We start from the raw sequence: 23,550 nt of genomic DNA, 5'->3' as shown, positions 1-23,550 counted from the left end.
TAATTCCGTGTTCTTTGATAGACCTCTGAGAGATCTACGAGATAATAAGGCGATCTTTCTGTAATCCTTGGACGTTCTTTGAGAGACTGATTACCTTTGTGATTTTCACAACTTTTTGGACACCATGGAGAGTAGAAATCTTTGGGAGATACTTGATACACAATGCGATGCCTGGGCGATCGTTGAAAGATTTTCATCACCTCTATGTAAAGGGATTCTTGAAAGATGAACAACGTGATCATCTATCTTGCAGTATATAAATTGCATGCTGACGTTCATTATTGTTTATAATGAGCATTGCTTGCGGAATAATGATTTCCGTTTAATGTTGCTTTCTTGTAGGTAGTCAGAGAAAACCTCCACTCAGGAAGCACATCTTACAATCGAGAGAAACATAAACAGCATTTTAAAAAATCATGTGCAAACTATTTGAACACATTGTGGCATCAAGGACCCAGTTGGTCATACTACCGTACAACTTATTCAAAATACATATCATATGATTTTATTAAACTTTCTGATTTGCACAGATACTTTTTTCGTGAGTATATTTTGTCTAAGATAACCTTTGGTGCCTCGATGTCCTCTATCGATTACTGTAAACCAAATTTTATTCGCAACTAATTTATTTCGCGCTTTCACAATGATAAACTGCTTTCGCGGAGATTTCCCCAGCCGTAATGCGGCTCAAGTTACAGCTGTAACAGACAACCAATCATACTAGTCAAAAGCACAATCTTTAAAGTTCTGTCGATTTCCTGCGTTCCTGTTATGTTCGATCGAGTGTTGCTATCTTTTCTATCTATTAATCATGGCCATAGTCAGTAATCGAATAAAATGTATTGGACACCATGTAAAGAGTGGTGTACCAGATCTCAATTCATACTTGCTACAGAGATAGAAGATGGGAATGAGAAGATGTCTACTAATTTCTAAGACGAGTCAAATGTATTGGATGGACACGGGATCCACCTCTTCCTCGCCTAGCCCCATTTCCCTAGCTTTCCTCCCATCACTTCTCTCCATCCTCTCTCTCTCTTCTATTTCATCTTGTCTCCCTCCTCCCTCCCTTTTCTATTTCCTCTTCTTTCCTCCATTCCTCTTCCCTCCCTCCTCCTTCCCTCTTCTATCTCCTATCCCCTCCCTTCTCTCTCCCTCCTCTCCTCATATTTACTCCCCCAGCCCCTACTACCTAAATATGAAAATTTCACAAGCACTAACTGAATGATATTACTGAGTATATTGCAATGATGTATGTGTACCAAAATACCTTTTCATAAACATCGAATCTTGATTAATACCAAACCTGGTAAAGTCTGTCGTATAGCAACAAAGGCTGGCCAAATATAATCGTTTCAATTGCCAATATTTGATTTTCTGCGAAACTCCTCGGTGAAACGTGTAACATTTAGACAAGCTGTCTGACTGTTGAGAACATTATGTCTCTCTCTGGCTGAAAGCCACACGGTGCTAAATGTTCAGTCTGTAATATATTATGTTTGGTTTAATGTTTTTCTCTCAAAAAGTCATATTTTGGACATTTTTGGGTCTTCACTTTCCCCCTTTTTTGGGTGGAAAAGGTACTGCTAAAACTGTCTTTGATTAGGAATTGCTCACTGTCCAAGCCATCAATCTGGTAAAATGTGGTAAAATAAGTGGATGATCAATGAATTGCTGCAGTTTAATTCTACTGAATAACAGGTATCAATATCACTGTGTACACCCCTATGATTGTTTGACAATGACCATTCCAAGATTCAATGGAACGGATACCCTTTTTAATGAGCATTACCGTTAAATTTTAAAAAACCAAACATATCCACACTGCATATCTTATTATGTGATTGTAGTGAATATCGAGTGCACAGTTTCATACACTGATTCAGAGTACTGATGTGCATTACAAATCGGCCTTCGTGAAATATTCAGATAAAAAAATACTGTATATTGACTTTAATAAACATTAGATGATGAATTAAATATATTTTCATTAACAAGAGACTCATGGGCCACATTGCTCACCTGAGTCACCTTGGCCCTGCTGTTGTTCAGCTGTTGTGATTTTTCAAACTTTTTTTCAAATATTCTTCCCTTCAAAAATTTTGACCCCCATATATTGGCCCTAACCTAGCCCCAAAAGGTCACAACATAGCCAAACTTGAATTCACACAACATGGGGATGTCTTAACACCAATATCACTAACATGACCTTGCTGTTCTAGAGAAGGCCAAGGTCATAGATCATGGTATAAAATGAAAGGTCTTACCATATGAAATCTACGTATAAAAATATGAAAGCTCTACCTTAAATAGTTCAGAAGATATTGAGTGTATTAAATTTTCTTAAAATAGGTCAAACTCTAAGGTCACAAGGTAAAAAACCATGGTATCAAATAAAAGGTCTTGTCACAAAGAATCTATATACAAAATATGAAAGCCCTACTATAAATATTTCAGGAGATATCTAATAGGTTTTCTTAAAAGTACCGGTAAGTCACACTCCAATGTCACATCCGCAAGGTTAGAAACTTTGGTAACGAAAAAAGGTTTTGTCACAAGGAATACATTTATAAATACAAGAGCCCTATGACCCACTATTAAAAAGTTACCAGAAAAATTAAAGTTTTGAAAATTGGGTCAAACTCAAAGTTCAGGTATTAAATGTAAGGCCTTACCATAAGGAATATATATGCAAATAGGAAAGCCCTACCTTAGTTTAGGATATTGAATAGCTTAGGCCTTCTTAAAAGAAGGTCAAATTCCCAAGGTCAAGGTCGAAAGGTTAACATTTTGTTACCAAAAAGTCTTGTCACTATAAAATACATTCAAAAGTTAAATTCAAGATTAAAGTTTCAGACAGACAGGACAAAATCAAAGAAACTCAGATCGCAACCCCTTGAAAATTTTCTGGATCCGCCACTGAACTGTATGTGTTAAATATTGTCATTATTTTTCATACATGCGTCCTTAACTAATGTTCAATCTGAAGTTTTAAATTATTACATGACAAATTTGTCGTATAACCATGGTAAACACACAAATAAAAATTAATTAAAGACACATTTACAAGTATTTCAATAAGAATCATTGATTACAAAACTTTATATTTACGCCGTTTGCTGTACCTTGCTGCAAGTTTCCATTTCAGACCAGAAATGCCAAAGGTGCTTCCACAGTTGAATCCCAGCCAACCCCACCTTCATGTAAGAAAATGTTCAATTATCATCTTTTTGACGATGACACACAGAAATCATCATTTACATTTTATTCTTTACTGTAGCCAAAATCTCAAAGACATGTTATCGACGGAGAGACCCTCTAGTTACCTCCGGTAAGGAGGTAATATTTTTGTTTATGTTTGCCTGTGTGTTTCTCTTTAAGCGAGGTTACATGTAAACTACAGCTTGGATTTCATTCAAGTTATCATAGAAGGTAGGTTTAATGACAATTGACAACTAATTTGAAAAAGTTTAAAGATGAGAATAACCATATATATAGATGCAAAAGGAAAGATGAGATTTACGCTCTGAAAATGTAGATATAAGATCTGGAGAGCCTAAACGAAGGTTTGCGGTCTCAAAATGCTCTTAATTGTTATAGCGATTTATGCATGACAAATATAAGCTAATGGGGAATAAAACCAACCATAACATGAACATTCCAAGAATGGCATTCGTCGGGGATCCCATAGGAGGCTGTTCTCTCTTGTCTGTAGAGAATCGTCCGTGCCTCGGTTTTAACATCAAAGTTGCCACCAGACCGGTGACACCGCCCACAAGGTGAACTGGTCCAGCTCCTGCAATGTCTATCACACCCATTTCATACAGCCAACCTCCGGGCGCCCATATCCAATGGGCAGGGATACAGAAGATGAAAGTGTTAAGCATGGAAAAAACGATGTAGGAGTCCAAACGTGTTCTCTCTGCCATTGATCCTGTGAAGTGAAAAAAAGAAATCGTGACAGTGTAGCATTTTTAAAGTAGCTCCATCCTCATATGAATTTCAATATTAATGGTTCAAAGTAGGAAAACTGTACTAATTTCTACTTAACTTAGTTTAATTTAATAAATAACAAAAGTCAATGTGTATGTTGCCACCTGTGTCGGACATATAAACAGAAGTATATGTCAACATCAGAAAATCGTACAAACAGCATAATAAAAATACATAAAACTTGTTAAATGACATTTTTAATGTGTCATTAGTTTCAAAAAACTGCTACTTTATGAATATGTATAAATTGATTGTGGATATCAGGAAAATCGTTGTATTTACATGTATAAATAAACCAGCATAGGAGTTATTGCCCTTGGAAATATTTTTAAATCATAAATAATTGATTATTTATGGAAATATCAACATTTTTAGTATCAATAGTTTACATCTTTTTTAACTCACCTGAGCTAAAAGCCCAAGTGAGCTTTTCTGGTCGCCTGATGTCCGTCTGTAAACTTTACATTTTCGACTTCTTCTCCAGAACCACCGGACCAATTTCAACCAAACTTCGCAAAAATCATCCCTGGGTGAAGGGATTTCAAGTTTATTCAAATGAAAGGCCATGTCCCCTTCAAAGGGGAGATAATCACAAAAATGCAAAAATAGAGAAGAGCCATTTAAAAATCTTCTTCTCAAGAACCATTAGGCCAGAAGAGCTGAAATTTACATGAAAGCTTCCTGACATAGTGCAGATTCAAGTTTGTTAAAACCATGACTCCGGGATAGGTTGGGGCCACAACAGGGGATCAAAGTTTTACATGCATATAAATAGGGTAAAATCTTTGAAAGTCTTCGCCGCAAAACCTACTGGGCCAGGAAAGTACAAATTTACATGAAAGCTTCCTGACATAGTGCAGATTCAAGTTTGTTAAAATCATGACCCGGGGGTAGGATGGGGCCACAATAGGAGATCAAAGTTTTACATACAAATATATAGGGAAAATCTTTAAAATATTCTACTCAAGAATCATTGGGCCAGATAAGTTTTACATTTACATGAAAGCTTTCTGACATAATGCAGATTCAAGTTTATTAAAACCATGCACCCGAGGGAGGGGTGGGGGGTGGAGGGGGTCCATAATAGGGGATTCAAGTTTTACAAAGAAATATATAGAGAAAATCTTCTCAAGCACCATTGGACCAGACAAATTTACATGAAAGCTTCTTGACATAGTGCAGATTCAAAATTATTAACATCACGGACCCCGGGGGTAGGGTGGGGCCACAATAGGGGATCAAAGTTTTACATACAAATATATGGGAAAATCTTTAAAAAATTTCTTCTCAAGAACCACTTGGCCAGAGAAGTTTGCATTTACATGAAAGATTCAAGTTTGTAAACATCATGGTCCCCGGGGGTAGGTTGGGGCCACAATGGGGATCAAAGCTTTACATGCGAATATATAAGGAAATTCTTTAAATATGGGCCAAGGTGACTCAAGTGAGCGATGTGGCGCATGAATAAAATTCCCCCAATTTTTAAGATATATTTCTTAAATATGACGTTACATGAATCTGCATTTATTTAGGAACTTGTGCAAGATCTTCAATTCTTTAATGCTTGGACTATAACTAACAAGTCTAAAGACTGTATTGCGACCTCATTTAAATGGAGATTGAAGTTTGCAAATGTGAACACGCGAAATTAACACCATCGTGGAGTGGTTTGCGTGTCGTTTAAGAGTAAAAATGTATGGTAACAAGCGATCTTTTTATAAGGGTTTGTGTCTATTTCCTTTCGTAAATGGAAGAAAAACCAGAAGAATTAGTCTAATGAATGTACTTAAAATAAAATTGATGATTACCTGGAAAATCTCACCTTTTCTAAAGGTACTTAGGCTATTTTTTGAACCATTATAGCTTTATTACGCCGCTTGATATTTGCATGTTTAAGCGCTACGACTTATTTGCATATGCAAAGAAAATTCCCATTAACTCCCATAATTATCTGCTTTGTTATTTTAAGTAGAAAAATAGATAAAGGAACAAAAGACAGAATTTATGATTACCCAAGCAGTCGTACCGTACAAAAAGTTATAAAAGAAAAGGAAAAGTTCAGTTAATCTGAAGTCGTGGTAAACATAAAATTAAATTAGTAACGTCGTGTAGTTTTGGGGAAACAAACGAGGAATGTCTGTATCAACAATGGTGTCTATATATCTTCAATGTAGCCATTCTATAAAAGAATTTGTCTCCACTAATCAAAAGCAATGGTGAACAATCTAGAAATTTGATTGGTTCTTAAAGTAAAACAATAGTTCAGTATTGGTAGCAAAACATTTGTTCTAGGTTTGGTGGCTTGGCTTGCAGTCAATGGACGATGTCCAATGCCGATTAAGCAGTGAGTGGGGAAGAGAGCTGGAGTGCCTTGCCTCAGCTCAGTAGTAGCTACATCTTATCACGACCATTCCGAATAAATCTTTTGCAAGTGTCTAAAGATACATTTCTTCAAAGTTTTTTGACTTGGAATGCAGCCGTTTTGGATAAAAATGGAACTGGGAAACGCGAATGGTGGTCGTAAAGATGGCAGGAGCACAAAGTAGAATAAGAAAAAAATTGTCTTGAGAGGTAAATACATGTATCTCAAGACATACTAAAACATGAGATTAGATAAGTGCAGAATATTTCATAAAGTTTAAAAATCAACACTTATTTTGGTTATGTACAAAATATGTTAAATCAGTCTAAACGCAACTCTACAGCAATGTCTTACCTGAGACTATGGTTGTCGCTGTTGTTGCGAAAGACGATTGAAAAAAGAATTTAGAGTAGATCCATCCTAGCTCAGAGGAATTAGCGTGAACAAAGAAGTCTCCCCATCCACAGAATGGGTTGGCCCACGGATCATCCCCAAATCCCAATCCGTAACCAAACATCCAGAACGTCAGCCCGCCAAACATCACATCCACCGTGTTCTTCATCATAATGTTTACCTCGTTCTTAATGGACACAGAGCCACTCTCCAGCAACCCGAACCCTGTAAAGATTGATTGATTTTATATTGTTTAATGTCCCACTCGAGAATTTTTCACTCATATGGAGAGTCACCATTGCCGGTGAAGGCGTGCAAAATTAAGGCCTATGCTCGGTGCTTACGGTCTTTGAGCAGGGAGGGATCTTTATCGTGCCACACTTGCTGTGACACGGTTTTTGCGGTCTCATCCAAAGGACCGCCCCATTTAGTCGCCTTTTACGACAGGCAAAGGGTACTGAGGACCTTTTCTAATCCGGATTCTCACAGGACCCCTTTTAAGATCCCTACGTTTCAAATTGTGTTTGTCATACATGTATATGCAAGGTGAAGATAACGAACAGTGATCAATCTCATAACTCCTACAAGCAATACAAAATAGATAGTTGGGCAAACACGGACCCCTGGACACACCAGGGGTGGGATCAGGTGCCTAGGAGGAGTAAGCATCCCCTGTTGACCGGTCACACCCGCCGTGAGCCCCATATCCTGATCAGGTAAACGGAGTTATCCGCAGTCAAAATCAGTGTGCCAAGAACGGCTTAACAATCGGTATGAAACACGTCAGACAGCATTTGACCCAATGCGAGGTTGTATTGACGAACTAGATCGTTATAACGACCATAGAATTTGCGAAATGCTGACTTCAATCGAGACTGTTGAAATCCCTGTACCATTAACTTGTTTGTCAGTAGCTTACCTCGATTTAAAAACTGACTATACCCAGAACAAGCTCTTGCATATCGAATCAGTTGAGATATATAAACACCATATGCAAGTGATAATGGAATATTGCTACATAAATGTGGGAAGTTGACGATGGAGAAGCTGAAATCATCCCGTTTGTCATACAGTTGAGTTGTTAGTTTGCCGTTAATGTCTACTTTCAATAAAATATCTAAGTATGAAGCAGAAGTGGACGACTCTGTGGTGTCCTTTATTTCCAGCTCACAGGGATATATCAAATCGACATATGAATGAAAGCTATCATTGTTAATAGACAAAACGTCATCGATATATCTAAAAGTCGAATTGAAGGTCACAGCGAGAGATTTTTTCTTCTCACGTAGAAATTTTTGAATAAATTCAGTCATACAGGGGTATCATGTGTACATGTACTTGTATACTAAATTCTGCGTCGTCTGTCGTATGATAAAGAAATATTTGCCAAAGATCGTGTCACCCTGGCTCAAACTTGTTTTAACCAAACTACATTTATGTGTACAATTAGCTATTTAATTTAGATATCAAAATATGAGTTGGTGTTGCAAGCATTACGAGACTGGATGGTCATGAATGATAGGTATATTTTATCATATTGCTCATATGAAGGAGCTCCAGACTTTAGCAGATCTAAATTCAGTAAAGAAGAAAGCATATCAAAACAAGCGGCTGAAATATTAACAACACGTCGTTTTGTGCCATTTTAGGGTCTTCATTCCTCTTATGGGCGGAAAAAGTACCATCTTGGATTGCACCCCCCCCCCCCCCAGTTGATTTTCTTAAAGCATCATTTATCACCAACGATTCTTTCAACCCCTGTAACTGCAGGTATGGCTAGTCTCTAGGTTCAAAATAAATTCCATAAGTATATCTAATCGTTTAACTAAGTGTTGATATTGAAGTACGGAATAATGTCCAGCTATAAAACACCATAGCGTTGTCACACAGCACGTTGTCGCACGATTTCGAGCAAACACATCTTTACGGAAGTCGATAGGTGCCAGGGTGTAGAAACTGGCGGCCGCCACTCAATTTATAGCGGTCGCCAGTTATTCAACTTCTCTCTCTCTCTCTCTCTCTCTCTCTCTCTCTCTCTCTCTCTCTCTCTCTCCAAATGAAAGGGGTGTAATCCCTGTAATCTCCCTCTCCAAAACTTAGTAATATGTATGTGTGATATACAATTAAGAACATTAAATTATTGTTTTGTGATTGTGGATTGTGATATCAACACGTAGAACCAAAGGGAAGTCCTCCACTTTTTTTTTTTACAACGTTCATTTTCTGATGTGCAATAGGATTAATTGGCGGCTTGGCCCCCATCCCACTCTTTTTGGTTGTAGTAATGAATGGTAAAAATGTAATAATGAATGTGAACTGATGAATTGAAGACGAACGGAGCCCCCTCCCTCCAATTCAGGAGTATGAAGTTTGGGCAAAAGAGAAATCTTTAGGTTAATTTTCTGCTTGTCAACAATTGTAGAAGACAATTTCTCCTCCAACTGTCCCTACACTTTGAAAAACAATGCTAGGTGTTTGCATATTCCAAAATAACCACTCAACAATATGAATAAATTGTTTTTGAAATCGGCAGCCAGATAAATTAAGTGGCGGCCGCCAGATAAATTAAGTGACGGCCGCCTATGGCGTGTAAAACGTTGCTATATTCGATAATCTTATTATGTGATTATGTTCAATATCTTGTAGTGTATGTTCAATATCTGGTGATGTATATTCTATATCTTGTAGTGTATGTTCAATATCTTGTGATGTATATTCTATATCTTGTAGTGTATGTTCAATATCTTGTGATGCATGTTCGATAATCTTGTGATGTATATTCAATATTTTGTGATGTATGTTCAATATCTTGTGATGAATCTTCGATTATCTTGTGATGAATCTTCGATAATCTTGTGATCCATATTCTATATATTGTGATGGCTGTTCGATAATCTTGTGATGTATGTGCAATAATTGCATTATGGGTAATATGATGCAGCAGCGTATTATTAAAGTAAGGACAATTTTCATTGGTTGGAAATAACGAAAGTATCCGGTGATGCAAGAGTAGCGTCTTCTTTAATGCTCATGGCATGAAATTGAAACAGAATGGAGCAGGAAACCCGTTGCCAAAATTGTAAATTTCATGATCCTTGAGTAGGGCTTTTAAAATTGGTGCCAGGGTGGGAACAAAATTAATTAACATACTAGTGTATCATATTTTGCATCACCGGATACTTTCGTTATTTCCAATGAAAAATGTCTTTACTGTAATAGAACGCTGTTATGTCATAATACCCACAATGCAATTATTGCACACACATCAGAAAATAAACGAACATACATCGGAAGATAATGAACATACATCACAAGATTATAGAATATACATCACAAGATATAGAATATACAACACAAGATTTGAACATACATCACAAGATTATAGAATATACATCACAAGATACTGAACATACATCATGCAAGGTGAAGATAACGAACAGTGATCAATCTCATAACTCCTACAAGCAATACAAAATAGATAGTTGGGCAAACACGGACCCCTGGACACACGAGAGGTGGGATCAGGTGCCTAGGAGGAGTAAGTATCCCCTGTTGACCGGTCACACCCGCCGTGAGCCCCATATCCTGATCAGGTAAACGGAGTTATCCGCAGTCAAAATCAGTGTGCCAAGAACGGCTTAACAATCGGTATGAAACACGTCAGACAGCATTTGACCCAATGCGAGGTTGTATTGACGAACTAGATCGTTATAACGACCATAGAATTTGCGAAATGCTGACTTCAATCGAGACTGTTGAAATCCCTGTACCATTAACTTGTTTGTCAGTAGCTTACCTCGATTTAAAAACTGACCATACCCAGAACAAGCTCTTGCATATCGAATCAGTTGAGATATATAAACACCATATGCAAGTGATAATGGAATATTGCTACATAAATGTGGGAAGTTGACGATGGAGAAGCTGAAATCATCCCGTTTGTCATACAGTTGAGTTGTCAGTTTGTCGTTAATGTCTACTTTCAATAAAATATCTAAGTATGAAGCAGAAGTGGACGACTCTGTGGTGTCCTTTATTTCCAGCTCACAGGGATATATCAAATCGACATATGAATGAAAGCTATCATTGTTAATAGACAAAACGTCATCGATATATCTAAAAGTCGAATTGAAGGTCACAGCGAGAGATTTTTTCTTCTCACGTAGAAGTTTTTGAATAAATTCTGCTTCATATGAATATAAAAACAGGTCAGCTAACAAAGGAGCACAATTCGTGCCCATGGGAATTCTAACAGACTGTTGGAAGACCTGATCACCAAAGACCACGAAGATATTGTCAATGAGGAACTCTAGCATATTTTTTATTTCAACTTCAGAGTACTTGTGCGTGGAATCAGAGTGATGTTCAACAAAGTAAGTTTTTAAATGACTGATCACTAGATATGAATGTTTCCGTTTTCCGTTTTTGTTGAAGAAGCAACTGTCTATGATGTCAAAAAGTCTAGCCTTTAATTTATCGCGAGGAATGGTCGTGTATAGTGTTGAAAAGTCATAGGTTTTAATGCTATTGATTTGGTAAAACTTCTGTGATTTCAAGTTTACTAAAAGTTCTTTAGAATTTTTTAGAATCCACATTTGATTAACACCACTTCTGGCATATGTAGTCGCACAGTAAGTTTGAAGTTTCTCCTTCACAGCTGTTAACATTTTCCTGAGGAGCAAAGATAGGGGCTTGGTAGAGCACTTACTGGATCCAGCAATGTATCTTTGTTTGTAAGGGTTTTTATGTAGTTTAGGAATCCAGTATAGGTACGGTAACTCATATTCATTCGACCCATTGACTGGAATATTAAATGTGTCTAAAACTGAAGCATGGTTTTGAAGAATTTCGTCTTTTGAAAGGGCAGTTGGAGTATAAGTATGATTACCAAAGGTGGAATTAATGCCAGGTTCGTTTAAAATACAGTTGTAATAATGAGCCTTACAAACAAAGACAATGTTGTTACTAGCTTTGTCAGCTGGAACCAAAACATTCCTAATGTAACCTATCTAATTCTTTTATCACTTCTGGTTTACTAAACACAGAAGGATAGATGGTACGTACTTTTGTTTTCATGTGTCTAATGCGGGATTTTAATATCCCTCTTATGCTTTTAACCCATTCTGACAATGTATCAAGTTCTTCTTTTTCATATTTAGCCCATCGTCTGGCATAATCTTCGACAGAACTCATAATAGAGATGAAGTTCTGTCGCCAATTAAAGGACCGAGGTTCTCTGTATTTAGGACCTTTAAGAATAAGTGATTTGAGGTCCTCATTTTCAACTATATCAACATCACCAGTAATGACATGTCCAGCTGGACTATAGTTGAAAGAAGACGAAGAACAAGAACATGTTGGTGGATTACGTATAAGATGGTCTATATCTAAGCACTGCAAAGTTTGTTATAAGATTATCGAATATAACAACGTTTTACACGCCCTAGCCGCCAGTTAATTTATATGACGGCCGCCACATAAATTAAGTGGCGGCCGCCAGCTAAATGAATATTAATTCTATACCCTGGCACCTATTGGCTTCTGTAAAACTTCAAACATGAATTTAAAGATGGAAACAACAGCGACGCTTTAAAAACGCCAAATTATTGATAACGGGATTCTTTCATATTTATACCGCCGGTTTTCATAAGCGCGGGTTGGCGTGTGTCGTGGTGTTTTAGGGAACAGAAACAAAATGTGCTAACAATTATTATAGGATAACGTACCCTGAATAAATCAAACAGTATTTAAACAGGAAACCTTTGTAAGCTTGTTTTGTTACGAAATATCTAATTACAGTTAGACAGCAGGTCTTAACCCTGTATATTGTATTTATTAATCAAAAGATGTAATTGGATTTTTATTTTTAATCATTACCAATCCATTTTCCGACAAATACATTATTTTGATAACCAATATAACATTTTGGGGTATATACATGTGTAGTGTTATGTACGAAACTTTTAGACAAATGTAATCAAAACGATTTCGTATTTCGAGCAAAGGATATGAAAGTTAATGCATTGGAAAGTGCTATATAGGTCCTTTCAAAATGAAATTGACATAGAAATTATTTGAATTTCGTATGTAACAACACCGCATTATAGATGTAGCTGTCCTAGTATGGAAATGAGTAAGTAAATGATTTATTATAGAGACAGGTGTTATGTAAAACAATTACAATCATTTGATAAGAACAGTAGGTTCGAACACCCGGTATTATAATACAGACTCTCCCTTTGTATAGAATTTCTCCCAGAAAAAACGGGCCCGGGTTAGACTTTCCCCGGGAATTCTGATATTGATAAGTGGTGTATGAATTTTGAGGAAAATGCAAAAGTAAAAGGTTATGTATAGGAAAATTTGGTGATACATGGATATGTTTTCAGCAACAGTGTCTGTTTTTACAAGAAAGTATGAGAAAACCGTTTAACTATTGCTTCAGTTTTAAATACATAAAACATCCCAGTCAATGGGACAAAGAAATATGAGTTACCATATTTTCATTGGATTCCAAAACTTCATAAAAACCCCTACAAACATAGATAGATTGCTGGATCCAGTAATTGTTCTACCAATCCCGTATCTTTGCGCCTCACAGAAATGTTAACTGCGTTGAAGGTTGATTGGTCCCGCTCGAGAATTATTCACTCATATGGAGACGTCAACATTGCCGGTGAAGGATTGCAAAATTTAGGCCTATGGTCGGTGCTTACGGCCTTTGATCAGGGGGGATCTTTATCGTGCCACACCTGCTGTGACACGGAGCATCGGTTTTTGCCGTCTCATCCTAAGGACCACCCCATTTAGTCGCCTCTTACGACAATCAGGGGGTACTGAGGACCTATTCTAAGTCTAGGGCTGTCACGGACATTTTTCGGTTCGGTTCGGTTCAGGAAACAAAACCTCGGTTTTCGGGGGTTTTCGGTTCGGTTTTATTTTGTGATTGATTATATCTTGTTTAACGTCCTTCTCGAGAATTTTCACTCATATGGAGACGTCACCAAGACCGGTGAAGTGCTTCTGATTTAGGCCTAGGTGCTCGGCGCTTACAGCCATTGAGCAGTGAGGTTTCTTTAGCGTGCCACAACTACTGTGACAAGGGACATCCATTTTGAAGGTCATCACCGAGATACCGTGACATTCACACCTGATGCCGAGCGTTTGGCGATGGAACGATCACTGCCTGGTCTGTAGCGGCAGAGATTCGAACCCCGACCTTCTGGATGCGGGGCGAACACTCTACCTCTAGACACCGCGGCGGTTGTTTTATTGTGTGTGATAAAATAACTAAATGAATCCAGAATAACGTGGACCCTGAAATAATTTGGAGGGGGGGGGGGTCTGTAGTAATGCAAACATCCATTTATAATGCATTTTATTTTTAAAAAATCAGAAATCTTTATTTACAGACATTATGTACAAAACAACGGGTGACATTAACTCTCAAGTACTTTTTAATCGACTAGGTGCAGTACTGTAAATTAAGACCTATGCACGGCGTAGTAGTAAGGGTTCTTTAACGTGTCAACGCTTGCTGCGGCCTCTGTTTTTAAGATCATAACCGAAAACACCCGTGACTCTCAATTTTACATGCCAAGCGTTTGGCAAAGGAGTAATCACCATCTATGCTTATGTCTCAGGTTGAGTGTGGTTCGAACGCACGATCTCCCGGTCACAACGTGAATGCTGTACCACTGAGCTATCGCGATCGTATTGCATTCTTAAACTCGCACTTGGATATTTTGCAGACTGGGAGCTTTATTCAAAAATTTCTGTCCCCCCCTTTTTTTTTTTTTTTTTTTTTTTTAGAAAATTAAAGTATTTAATTGCGATGGTGACATGCGTGATTTCTTTGCACATATCCCATGGTTTGTTTTACTATTACCGATGTTAACCTTGGCTTTTCATTGGTTAGATTAGAATATCATGGGTAAAATATCCAACCAATTACTATTACCGATGTTACTTGGATTTGCATTGGTTAGAATATCATTGGTAAAATATCCAACCAATTATTGGGCGTGTATCAAACAAAATGGGATATCGTAAAATGTAAACATAACCTAACCGAAATCTGGAACATGCGAGCCGAATGTGTTTTTACCGCGGTTAACCATGACAGAACTAATTCTAACCCTGATCCCGACGCGAACTGCGTTGAAGAAGAAACTTCAGAATTTTGTACCACAACATATGCGAAAAATGGTGTAAATCAAATGTGGATTCTCAACAATTCTGTTTAGTAAATTTGAAATCACAAAACTTTTCTCAAACCAACACAACAAAACATACGACTTTTCAACACTTTACACGACCATTTCTCACAATACATATTAGATTAGGCTATTTGACATCATAGACAGATGCTTTTTTCAAAAAATGGAACATGGAAATATTCATATCTTGTGACAGGCACTCAAAAATTACTTTGTTAAACATCACTCTGGTTCTACGCACAAATACCCTGAAGTTGATATTAAAAAGATGCTGGAGTTCCTCAAAGACAATATCTACGTGGTCTTTGATGATCAAGTCTTCCAACAGTCTGCTGGAAATCCCGTGGGTACGAATTGTGCTCCTTTATTATCTGACCTGTTTATATATTCTTATGAAGCAAAATTTACTATTCAAAAGCATCTACATGAGAAGAATAAATATCTTCTTTACGTATTGATTTTGATTACGGATTACTCTGTTTACCTGATCAAGATACAGGGCTTACGGCAGATGTTACCGGTCAACAGGGGATACTTAGTATTGCTTACTCCTCCTAGGCACATGATCCCACCTCTTATGTGTCCAGGGTCGATGTTTGCCCTACTCTTAATTTTGTATTCTTTATGGTATTTAGGAGATTGATCACTGTTCGTTATCTTCACTTTTCATCATCACAAACTTCACAATAATGTTATAGAATGGTGCTTCTACAGAACAAGCGCAGTATGATTGAAGATTCTGGTTGAAACAATCCGAAAACAAGAGAGGGGAAATTTATCCTAGGGCGGTTTTTTCCGCTATGGGGAAAACTCTACATTGACATTTTTGTTCAAAGGTGAAATATTCTGGAGCGCTCCCGGTCTGAAAAAGGTCTGACCAGGTCGGTTTTCAGGGGGATCTATGCTACTACACCGACTCAAAGTAAGTCCAGACTCCCATGATATTGCTATCTGAATCTAGTATATTGAGTAACATGGGGTTACATCCAGTACAGGTCAATGGTTTTGTTCTAAGGTTTCAAGAAGAAGAAGAAAGCAACAAAAAGTGAAACTCATCTTGAACGTTTATCTTCCGTATTTAATTTACAGAGTCCATCATTTCATGCCTCCCTGCTAAACCGTCCAGTTTACAGAGTCCATTTCTTGCCTCCCTGCTAAACCGCCCAGTTTACAGAGTCCATCATTTCATGCCTCCCTGCTAAACCGCCCAGTTTTTTTAATTCTATTTCGAAAAACACTACACCTAAATTCAATAAATTGAGCAAGTATAGAGTCGTGAAATTTGGGAATGCTCCGCTACATAAATCACTTTTCACAATTCGTTAAGTTCGAAGATTTAGCCTTCTTCTTCATGCCAGACAATCACAAAAATCTGACGAAATCTCTTTTGAACTATATTCATGATCCCACCTTAGCAAAACGAGGTGATAACCGTACTTGAATCAAACAACATAAGGATGCCCTATATGTATCATATAAACTTTCATCTCCGATTTTAGCCCCACCCTGACACCATAGTTCATATATTTTTTAAAATTAATTCATACAGCTTGGCAATGTTCGCATATCAATATGATTTAGTGTGGCCCAACTAGTGTAATTTAGTGTGGCCCTGCTAGTATGATGCAATGTGGCCCTGCTGTTTTAAAATCCCCTACATATATTCTCCTGAAAAGTTTGAATTACTATTTTAGTCCATCCTAGTTCAAGAGGTCATGCACTACATTGAAAAGCCTGTAAATTATTATTACAAATCATGATTTTAAAGAATATATAACTGCTCAGGGCTACGACAGGACATCAAGACTCTCTCTATCTATCTGATCCAGAAGTAGATTTAGAAAAATTTACACTATAACTTCTAAGAAGAACAAGTCAAGTATACCCAATTGGCTTCGTGATATTTTTAATATGTTGTACGGTGTGACCGTTGAGACGAGCGAAGCCCATTAACATCTTGCAACACGACTTATAGACATTTTATCCGCCTCTTCATTTAACGCGGGAAATATAACGCGGTGGATGTAAAGTTATATTGTGACGTCATATTAGCTGCAATGTTTTTTCTTCTTCTCTCAAACCAAGCAAAAATAAAACGGTTGAAGCTATAAGAAAGCTTGTCTGGAATTAAAAACGTTTATGGTACTTTCTAAACAGTCTAATTATTTTAATTACGGGTTTGTCCATGAAGTATACCGCAGTGACGGCGACATTTTTCCAGAAGCATTATGGGTAATACTCATTTTTTTTCAGCTGATGAAGAGCAAATCAAGTGACTCATATGTGTAATCATTGGAGCGAGCTCGTCGCGACGCGAGCTTCGCTCGCTATTATGTATAGTAAATATATCATAGGGGATTATGACGGAGTTCTTCCTTAATATGAGTAATTATGACGGATGTGTTGTTCTTCCTTAATACCGAGCGAAGCTCGGACGGGCCGAAGGCCCGTCCGCGAAGCAAGGCTCTAACGGTAACACGTATGTAAAAGAAAAAAGTCAAAATCAGCAAAAGAAAAAGAGATAATCTCTATATACGTTCACTGAAATTTTCGTGATCCATATGGGCGCCGCCATTTATTTTTTCATTACCTGTTTCAAAAGTTATTCGTGTTTTATTTTGAACGCCAATAATAGAAGACTCTGACGTGCAATTCGTAATTTAAACACTCAGTTTGTTCAAAGTGAATAGTATAATTATCATTGTAACAGGTTTTAGCAAATAAATACATAAAAAACCGTAATGCGACTAAATAGATGAACGAGTTCATGAGTTTCTTTGAATAAGAATATACGATAAAATTACGGTTACTTTTTTACCATTTTGAATTTATTGGTTAATTTTGTTTAGTTATAACGGCCTTTTTCATTGCATACGGAATGTTTTATTGTTGTTTATAATTGTTTGCTTTGAAAAAGAGAAAAAGGGTTGAGGCTAAATGTGACGTCACAATACACAGTTTACGTCGCCTTGTGTTTTATTTCCCGCGTTCAATGAATAGGCGGATCCTGTAAAACTGTTGTCCCCATATAAACCCCTTTAATATTGAGATGTTACTGGGGTTTTAGCGCAAGGAAAATTTCATTAAAAATATATATTTTTAAATGAATCATAACCTACCATACTTTACGGAATTATGATTACCACTTGGGACACTCCAATGGACATTACATGCTTCGCTCGGTCCAACGGTCACACCGTATACATATTATGAGTAATTATGGCGGATGTGTTACTCTTCCTTAATATGAGTAATTATGGCGGATGTGTTACTCTTCCTTTATATGAGTAATTATGGCGGATGTGTTACTCTTCCTTAATACCGAGCGAAGCTCGGACGGGCCGAAGGCCCGTCCGCGAAGCAAGGCTCTAAAGGTAACACGTATGTAAAAGAAAAAAGTCAAAATCAGCAAAAGAAAAAGAGACAATCTCTATATACGTTCACTGAAATTTTCGTGATCCATATGGGGGGATATGGGCGCCGCCATTTATTTTTTCATTACCTACTTCAACAGTTATTCGTGTTTTATTTTGAATGCCAATAATAGAAGACTCTGACGTGCAATTCGTAATTTAAACACTCAGTTTGTTTAAAGTGAATAGTATAATTATCATTGTAACAGATTTTAGCAAATAATTACATATAAAACCGTAATACGACTAAATAGATGAACGAGTTCATGAGTTTCTTTAAATAAGAATATACGATAAAATTACGGTTACATTTTTACCATTTTGAATTTGTTGGTTAATTTTGTTTAGTTTTATGACGGCCTTTTTCATTGCATACGGAATGTTTTATTGTTGTTTATAATTGTTTGCTTTGAAAAAAAAGAAAAAAGGTTGAGGCTAAATGTGACGTCACAATACACAGTTTACGTCGCCTTGTGTTTTATTTCCCGCGTTCAATGAATAGGCGGATCCTGTAAAACTGTTGTCCCCATATAAACCCCTTTAATATTGAGATGTTACTGGGTTTTTAGCACAAGGAAAATTTCATTAAAAATATATATTTTTAAATGAATCATAACCTACCATACTTTACGGAATTATGATTACCTCTTGGGACACTCCAATGGACATTACATGCTTCGCTCGGTCCAACGGCCACACCGTATACATATTATGACTAATTATGACGGATGTGTTGTTCTTCCTTAATATGAGTAATTATGGCGGATGTGTTACTCTTCCTTAATATGTATACTTCAATCCCTTTGGCCCCACCCTACCCACTGCGGTCCTGGTTGAACAAACTTGAATCTGCACTACCTGAGGATGATTGCATAGAAATATGACTTAACAAGACCCTGTTGTTCTTGAGAAGAATTTAAAAGGATTCAATTTTTCTTATATATCCCATACATACTGACCCGCTATCGTGGCCCCACCCTACCCCCGAGAGCCATGATTTGAAAAGTTTGAATCTACATTCTTAAAGGAAGCTTTCACATAGGCTTTGCCTTTTCTGGCCCAGTGGTTTTAAAAGATGGCCCACCCTACCCCCGAGAGCCATGATTTGAAAAGTTTGAATCTACATTCTTTAGGGAAGCTTTCACATAGGTTTTGCTTTTCTGGCCCAGTGTTTTTAAAAGATGCCACCAGAATTTCACTATTTCTTGATTATATCCCCTTTGAAAAGGGCGTGACTCTTCGTTTGAAAGGTTTTGAATCCCCTTTACCCAAGAATGCTTTAAGGTAAGTTTTGTTGAAATCGGTCCTGTGGTTCCAGAGAAGAGCTATGGAAAGAAAGATGAGTTAAGATAATAGCAAAAATCGAAGTGTTATTGAAAGTATGAAACGTGACCTTTCATCTGAGAGAAAAAAATGTTAAATTTGGAGTTTTTGGTGGCTCTAATCCTTTTCTTACGGCGAGTGAGGTCAAAATGACGTTTTTATTTATTATAATTAAATTTAAATTAAATAAAGTTCGATGATACGAAAATTGAAATGGATAGAATGCCCCCGGCCTCCGTCGCCATCATTGGGCTGGGAGTGACAATGCTGGTGTTTCCAATCACATTTTGTTAGGACTTGTTTTTAATAATTGTTCTGTCTGCAGAATGTCATTAAAATCAAGGACAATTTTTCCGAGAAAAGTGTCAAAAAGCAAAAGACTCAGGAGAAAAGAACAAAAAACATGACGATCGATTTAGCATACTCTTAACATTTTCATGAAATACCCGCAAGCAGTAATTGATATTAACCATATCATTACTCATGGTACTTAATGCTGATACACTACCCTCAAGAGAATCTCTATTCTACTAATAATTATTTTGCGGAAAACCTAACGACCCATTTTACGAAAGAGGTTAAACTTGACATTACATGACAAAGTCATGCTTCGCGATTATTACTAAATAACATCACATAAAAATAACCTCTGAAATAATAAAATCTTTACATCCTGCAGCATCTCGTTGTTCTGACATAAAAATTTCTCTATTTTACAGAAAAACAATCGCCGAAATATCATTCTATGGAAGATAATGAATCACTAATTGAGGAGAAGATTTGTATTATGTCCACGATATCTTGTTAAAGATCGCACCCTTTTTACTTTACTCCGAATTTTTTTTTCTGAATATGACAAAAATATTTTTTTCAATCTATTTAATGTAGCACTTTTTGTTTTGTTTTTTGGTTTTTTTTTTATCAAATATGAATTCATAACAGATCTAAATTAATGAAGTAACCGCAACAATATTTTCACAATTTTGACAAATGGAAACATTTTCACCAATATATTTTTTATAGCATGACCTATTGTAAAATGGACATAATAATTTTTTTTTAAAGAAATCATTTGTCAAGATGGGTAATGTTTAGTAAGAATATTCAAATATTGTCCCTAAAATCTATTATAAAGAAAATAATATTACAAATTTTATTGAACAAAGCATAGATTTATCGATCAGTAATTGAAGGTAAAATCTAACGATATCTGTAAACATCACTGAAGAACCCAGGTATTTTGAGGTTGTGAAGACATTTAAAATTTCTCCATCTATTCAACTATTTTATGTTTATCAGCTTCTATTACCCAAACTCTCTGCTCACCGTAGCTCGTTTTTGTTGTCGTTAAAAATCTGAACAAAACAAAAGAGTGATTGAGATTGAAATATTGTCATTTATTACAATACCAAATGACGAAAGAAATCTTCAACAGAAGATTTTGGGGGAAATCAGCCAATACATTCTACATCAAAGTACCTGCAAAGCTAAATTACTCAAAGTCTGATTTCCCCCAAAGAAGACAAAATAACGAAAATAATACTACGCTATAAGGTGACAAATAAAAAAATCATCAAAAAACCCAGAGCAAAAAGATGGCGAACAAATACGGTACTATTTCATAGCAGTAAATGTAAACAATTAGAAATGAAGAACTTTGCGCAGTAAGGGCCATTTTGAACCGAGCAATCGACTTTAGAGGTAGAACACAGTAAACAGATCCAAAGACAAAGTGAATACCCAGGTCACAGTTTTAAAAAGTAAAATTAGTGCTTAATTCCGAAACGAGTGAATACCCAGGCCACAGTTTTAAAAAGTAAGATTAGTGCTTAATTCCGGAGAGAAAAAAAGTGAGGTACTCTGATTTTGTGACAAAGAAGAGACTAATCAAAGAACCATGCGAGTTCTCTGGAAATAACATGACTTCTTTTTCGCAGAAATCTATTCATTTGATCCAAATTGTTAGATGTTTGGGTTTAGAGAATATCTAACACCGAGGCTTTATTAGCACAGGAAATGGAATGCATCGCTAACTAAAAACGACTTGTGACATTAATTCTTAATTTTTGGGTTAGCGTAATCTTTTCATCTTTTTTCTTTTCTAATTGTTTCAACACTAATTACAATGCACTTACTTACGATATTTGCTGTTGATGTTGAAACATTTATAGTTTAAAGTGCACTACCTATGATGGATGTGTGTTTGTTGCTAGAGCGCTTAGCCGCAACATGAGAATCACAGGTTCCCTAGATTGGTTTCACATGTCTCCGACAACTGCACTTGACAATTTTTATTTCTTTTGTGTCTTTCAGACATCCTTGCGATGGAACCTAAATCAATGTCAATTGTTATACACTGAATATTTTAATTAAAACCAAAGTACAGCACTGCTAATTAACAGTAGGTGAGGTTTTGGAATCGTTAAAATGGGATTCGCAGAATTTCGTAGATTTTTTTTTATCCCGTAGGCATAGCAGTGAGCATCTCATGTTTGCTTCTTCCTTTATTTCATCCGTCCTTCCGCTGTTTGTCAAGGGATACATTATTAACGTATTTGAGATTAAATATGTATCCTAAAAAACAAAACAAAACAAACAAAACACCCCAGGGGCAGTATGAAGATGAGGTAATTCTTGCTAAAGCTCCCATCCTGACTTAGGGACAAAATACAACGAATCGCTTAACTTTCAAGTTTGGGTTGACATTTTACACGACATTTGAATTTTTTTTAATTTTCGCTATGTCAGTTAAAAAAGAGAAGATCCACATGGAAAGGTAATGACATAAAAGAGTATCTTTACAGGCAGCACAAAACGGAGACTTACGTTACTAATTATTGCAGGTCGGAAGATGGAGCTAATTTAACGTAAAGTATCCACTCCTAACCAAAACAGCTTATACAATCACGTACAACTAGGCATTGGAAGGGGGTACCCTCTTCGAGATTCAAAACAATATAAATCCACAACATTCTGATCCAATGAATCCAAGTTACCGGACACAAGTTTTCATGGTGTTGTTTTGATAAATCATGAACATTGATTTCAATTAAACTTATTTAACACTTTTCCCCCCAAATATGCACCGATTTCTTAAATTTTGAACGCGTTCATATATATTCATATTAAAGTTTATAAACCTAATGAAAAATTAAAAGCTACTCACCGGATTGCATAGTAAAGATAATGAAAGTACTGGATAAAATCCAAATAGAGTCATTTTGGGGGTCCTCAAATTTTTCCTCTGTGTCATTACGAAACATTTTAAACCTCGTTATGCCGTTATTATTGAATTTTTTTTTTTTATATAGAATAGCTGTGTTGCCTTTGTAATGCACGGATGTTGATGGGTAATTATGTTCAACTTTATGATTTGAAAACTGCGAGAAGGAATCGATTTTGATCTCGATCAGTTTCTTTATGCTCGGGTGCTGTTGATCGTATACTGTGTATATACTGTGGGCGATTTTACGGGTCTAATTTCGTTAAGAGAAAACAATATTAAAAAAGAGAAAATAATTGATACAAGAAAAAAATCGTCGAGAAAATAAAACAATTCCGCAACCATGAATGATTTTAACTTTTCTGTTTTTAAAATCATTCCCAGTTAGTTTTCATGACTATGTCAACATGTCGATTTTATCAAAATATAGTGAATTGGTTCAAAGTCAATATAATGCGGAATATATATCGTTTAGTGTTTAGAATCATGTCGTAATTTTGTCTTATTGCTAGACGGTACTTTAAAGTATGTCATTGACCATGTTTTTTAATGGTTTGGTAATTTCCATGATTGTTTTTGCGTGCACGGTATAATCATCCAATTTTTACAAAATAACCATAGTAT

The 23,550-nt window shown here is 36.4% G+C and overlaps 1 protein-coding gene across 1 annotated transcript in view; it reads right to left on the bottom strand.

The window, feature by feature from the left end:
- The window catches only part of LOC125651954 (putative ammonium transporter 3), a 43,766-nt gene that overhangs the window by 5,228 nt on the left and 14,988 nt on the right, over nucleotides 1-23,550 (bottom strand). Inside the window, exons 2-4 of the mRNA XM_048880801.2 lie at nucleotides 6,710-6,973; nucleotides 3,646-3,934; nucleotides 3,126-3,197 (exon numbers count right to left, since the gene is read on the bottom strand). Of these exons, the coding sequence (XP_048736758.2) occupies nucleotides 3,126-3,197; nucleotides 3,646-3,934; nucleotides 6,710-6,973 (625 nt within the window). The remainder of the gene's footprint in view (nucleotides 1-3,125; nucleotides 3,198-3,645; nucleotides 3,935-6,709; nucleotides 6,974-23,550) is intronic.

The sequence above is a fragment of the Ostrea edulis genome, chromosome 5 (genome assembly GCF_947568905.1).
Source record: "Ostrea edulis chromosome 5, xbOstEdul1.1, whole genome shotgun sequence".
Taxonomy (NCBI): Eukaryota; Metazoa; Mollusca; class Bivalvia; order Ostreida; family Ostreidae; genus Ostrea; species Ostrea edulis.
This window is presented reverse-complemented; position numbering and strand designations above follow the sequence as displayed.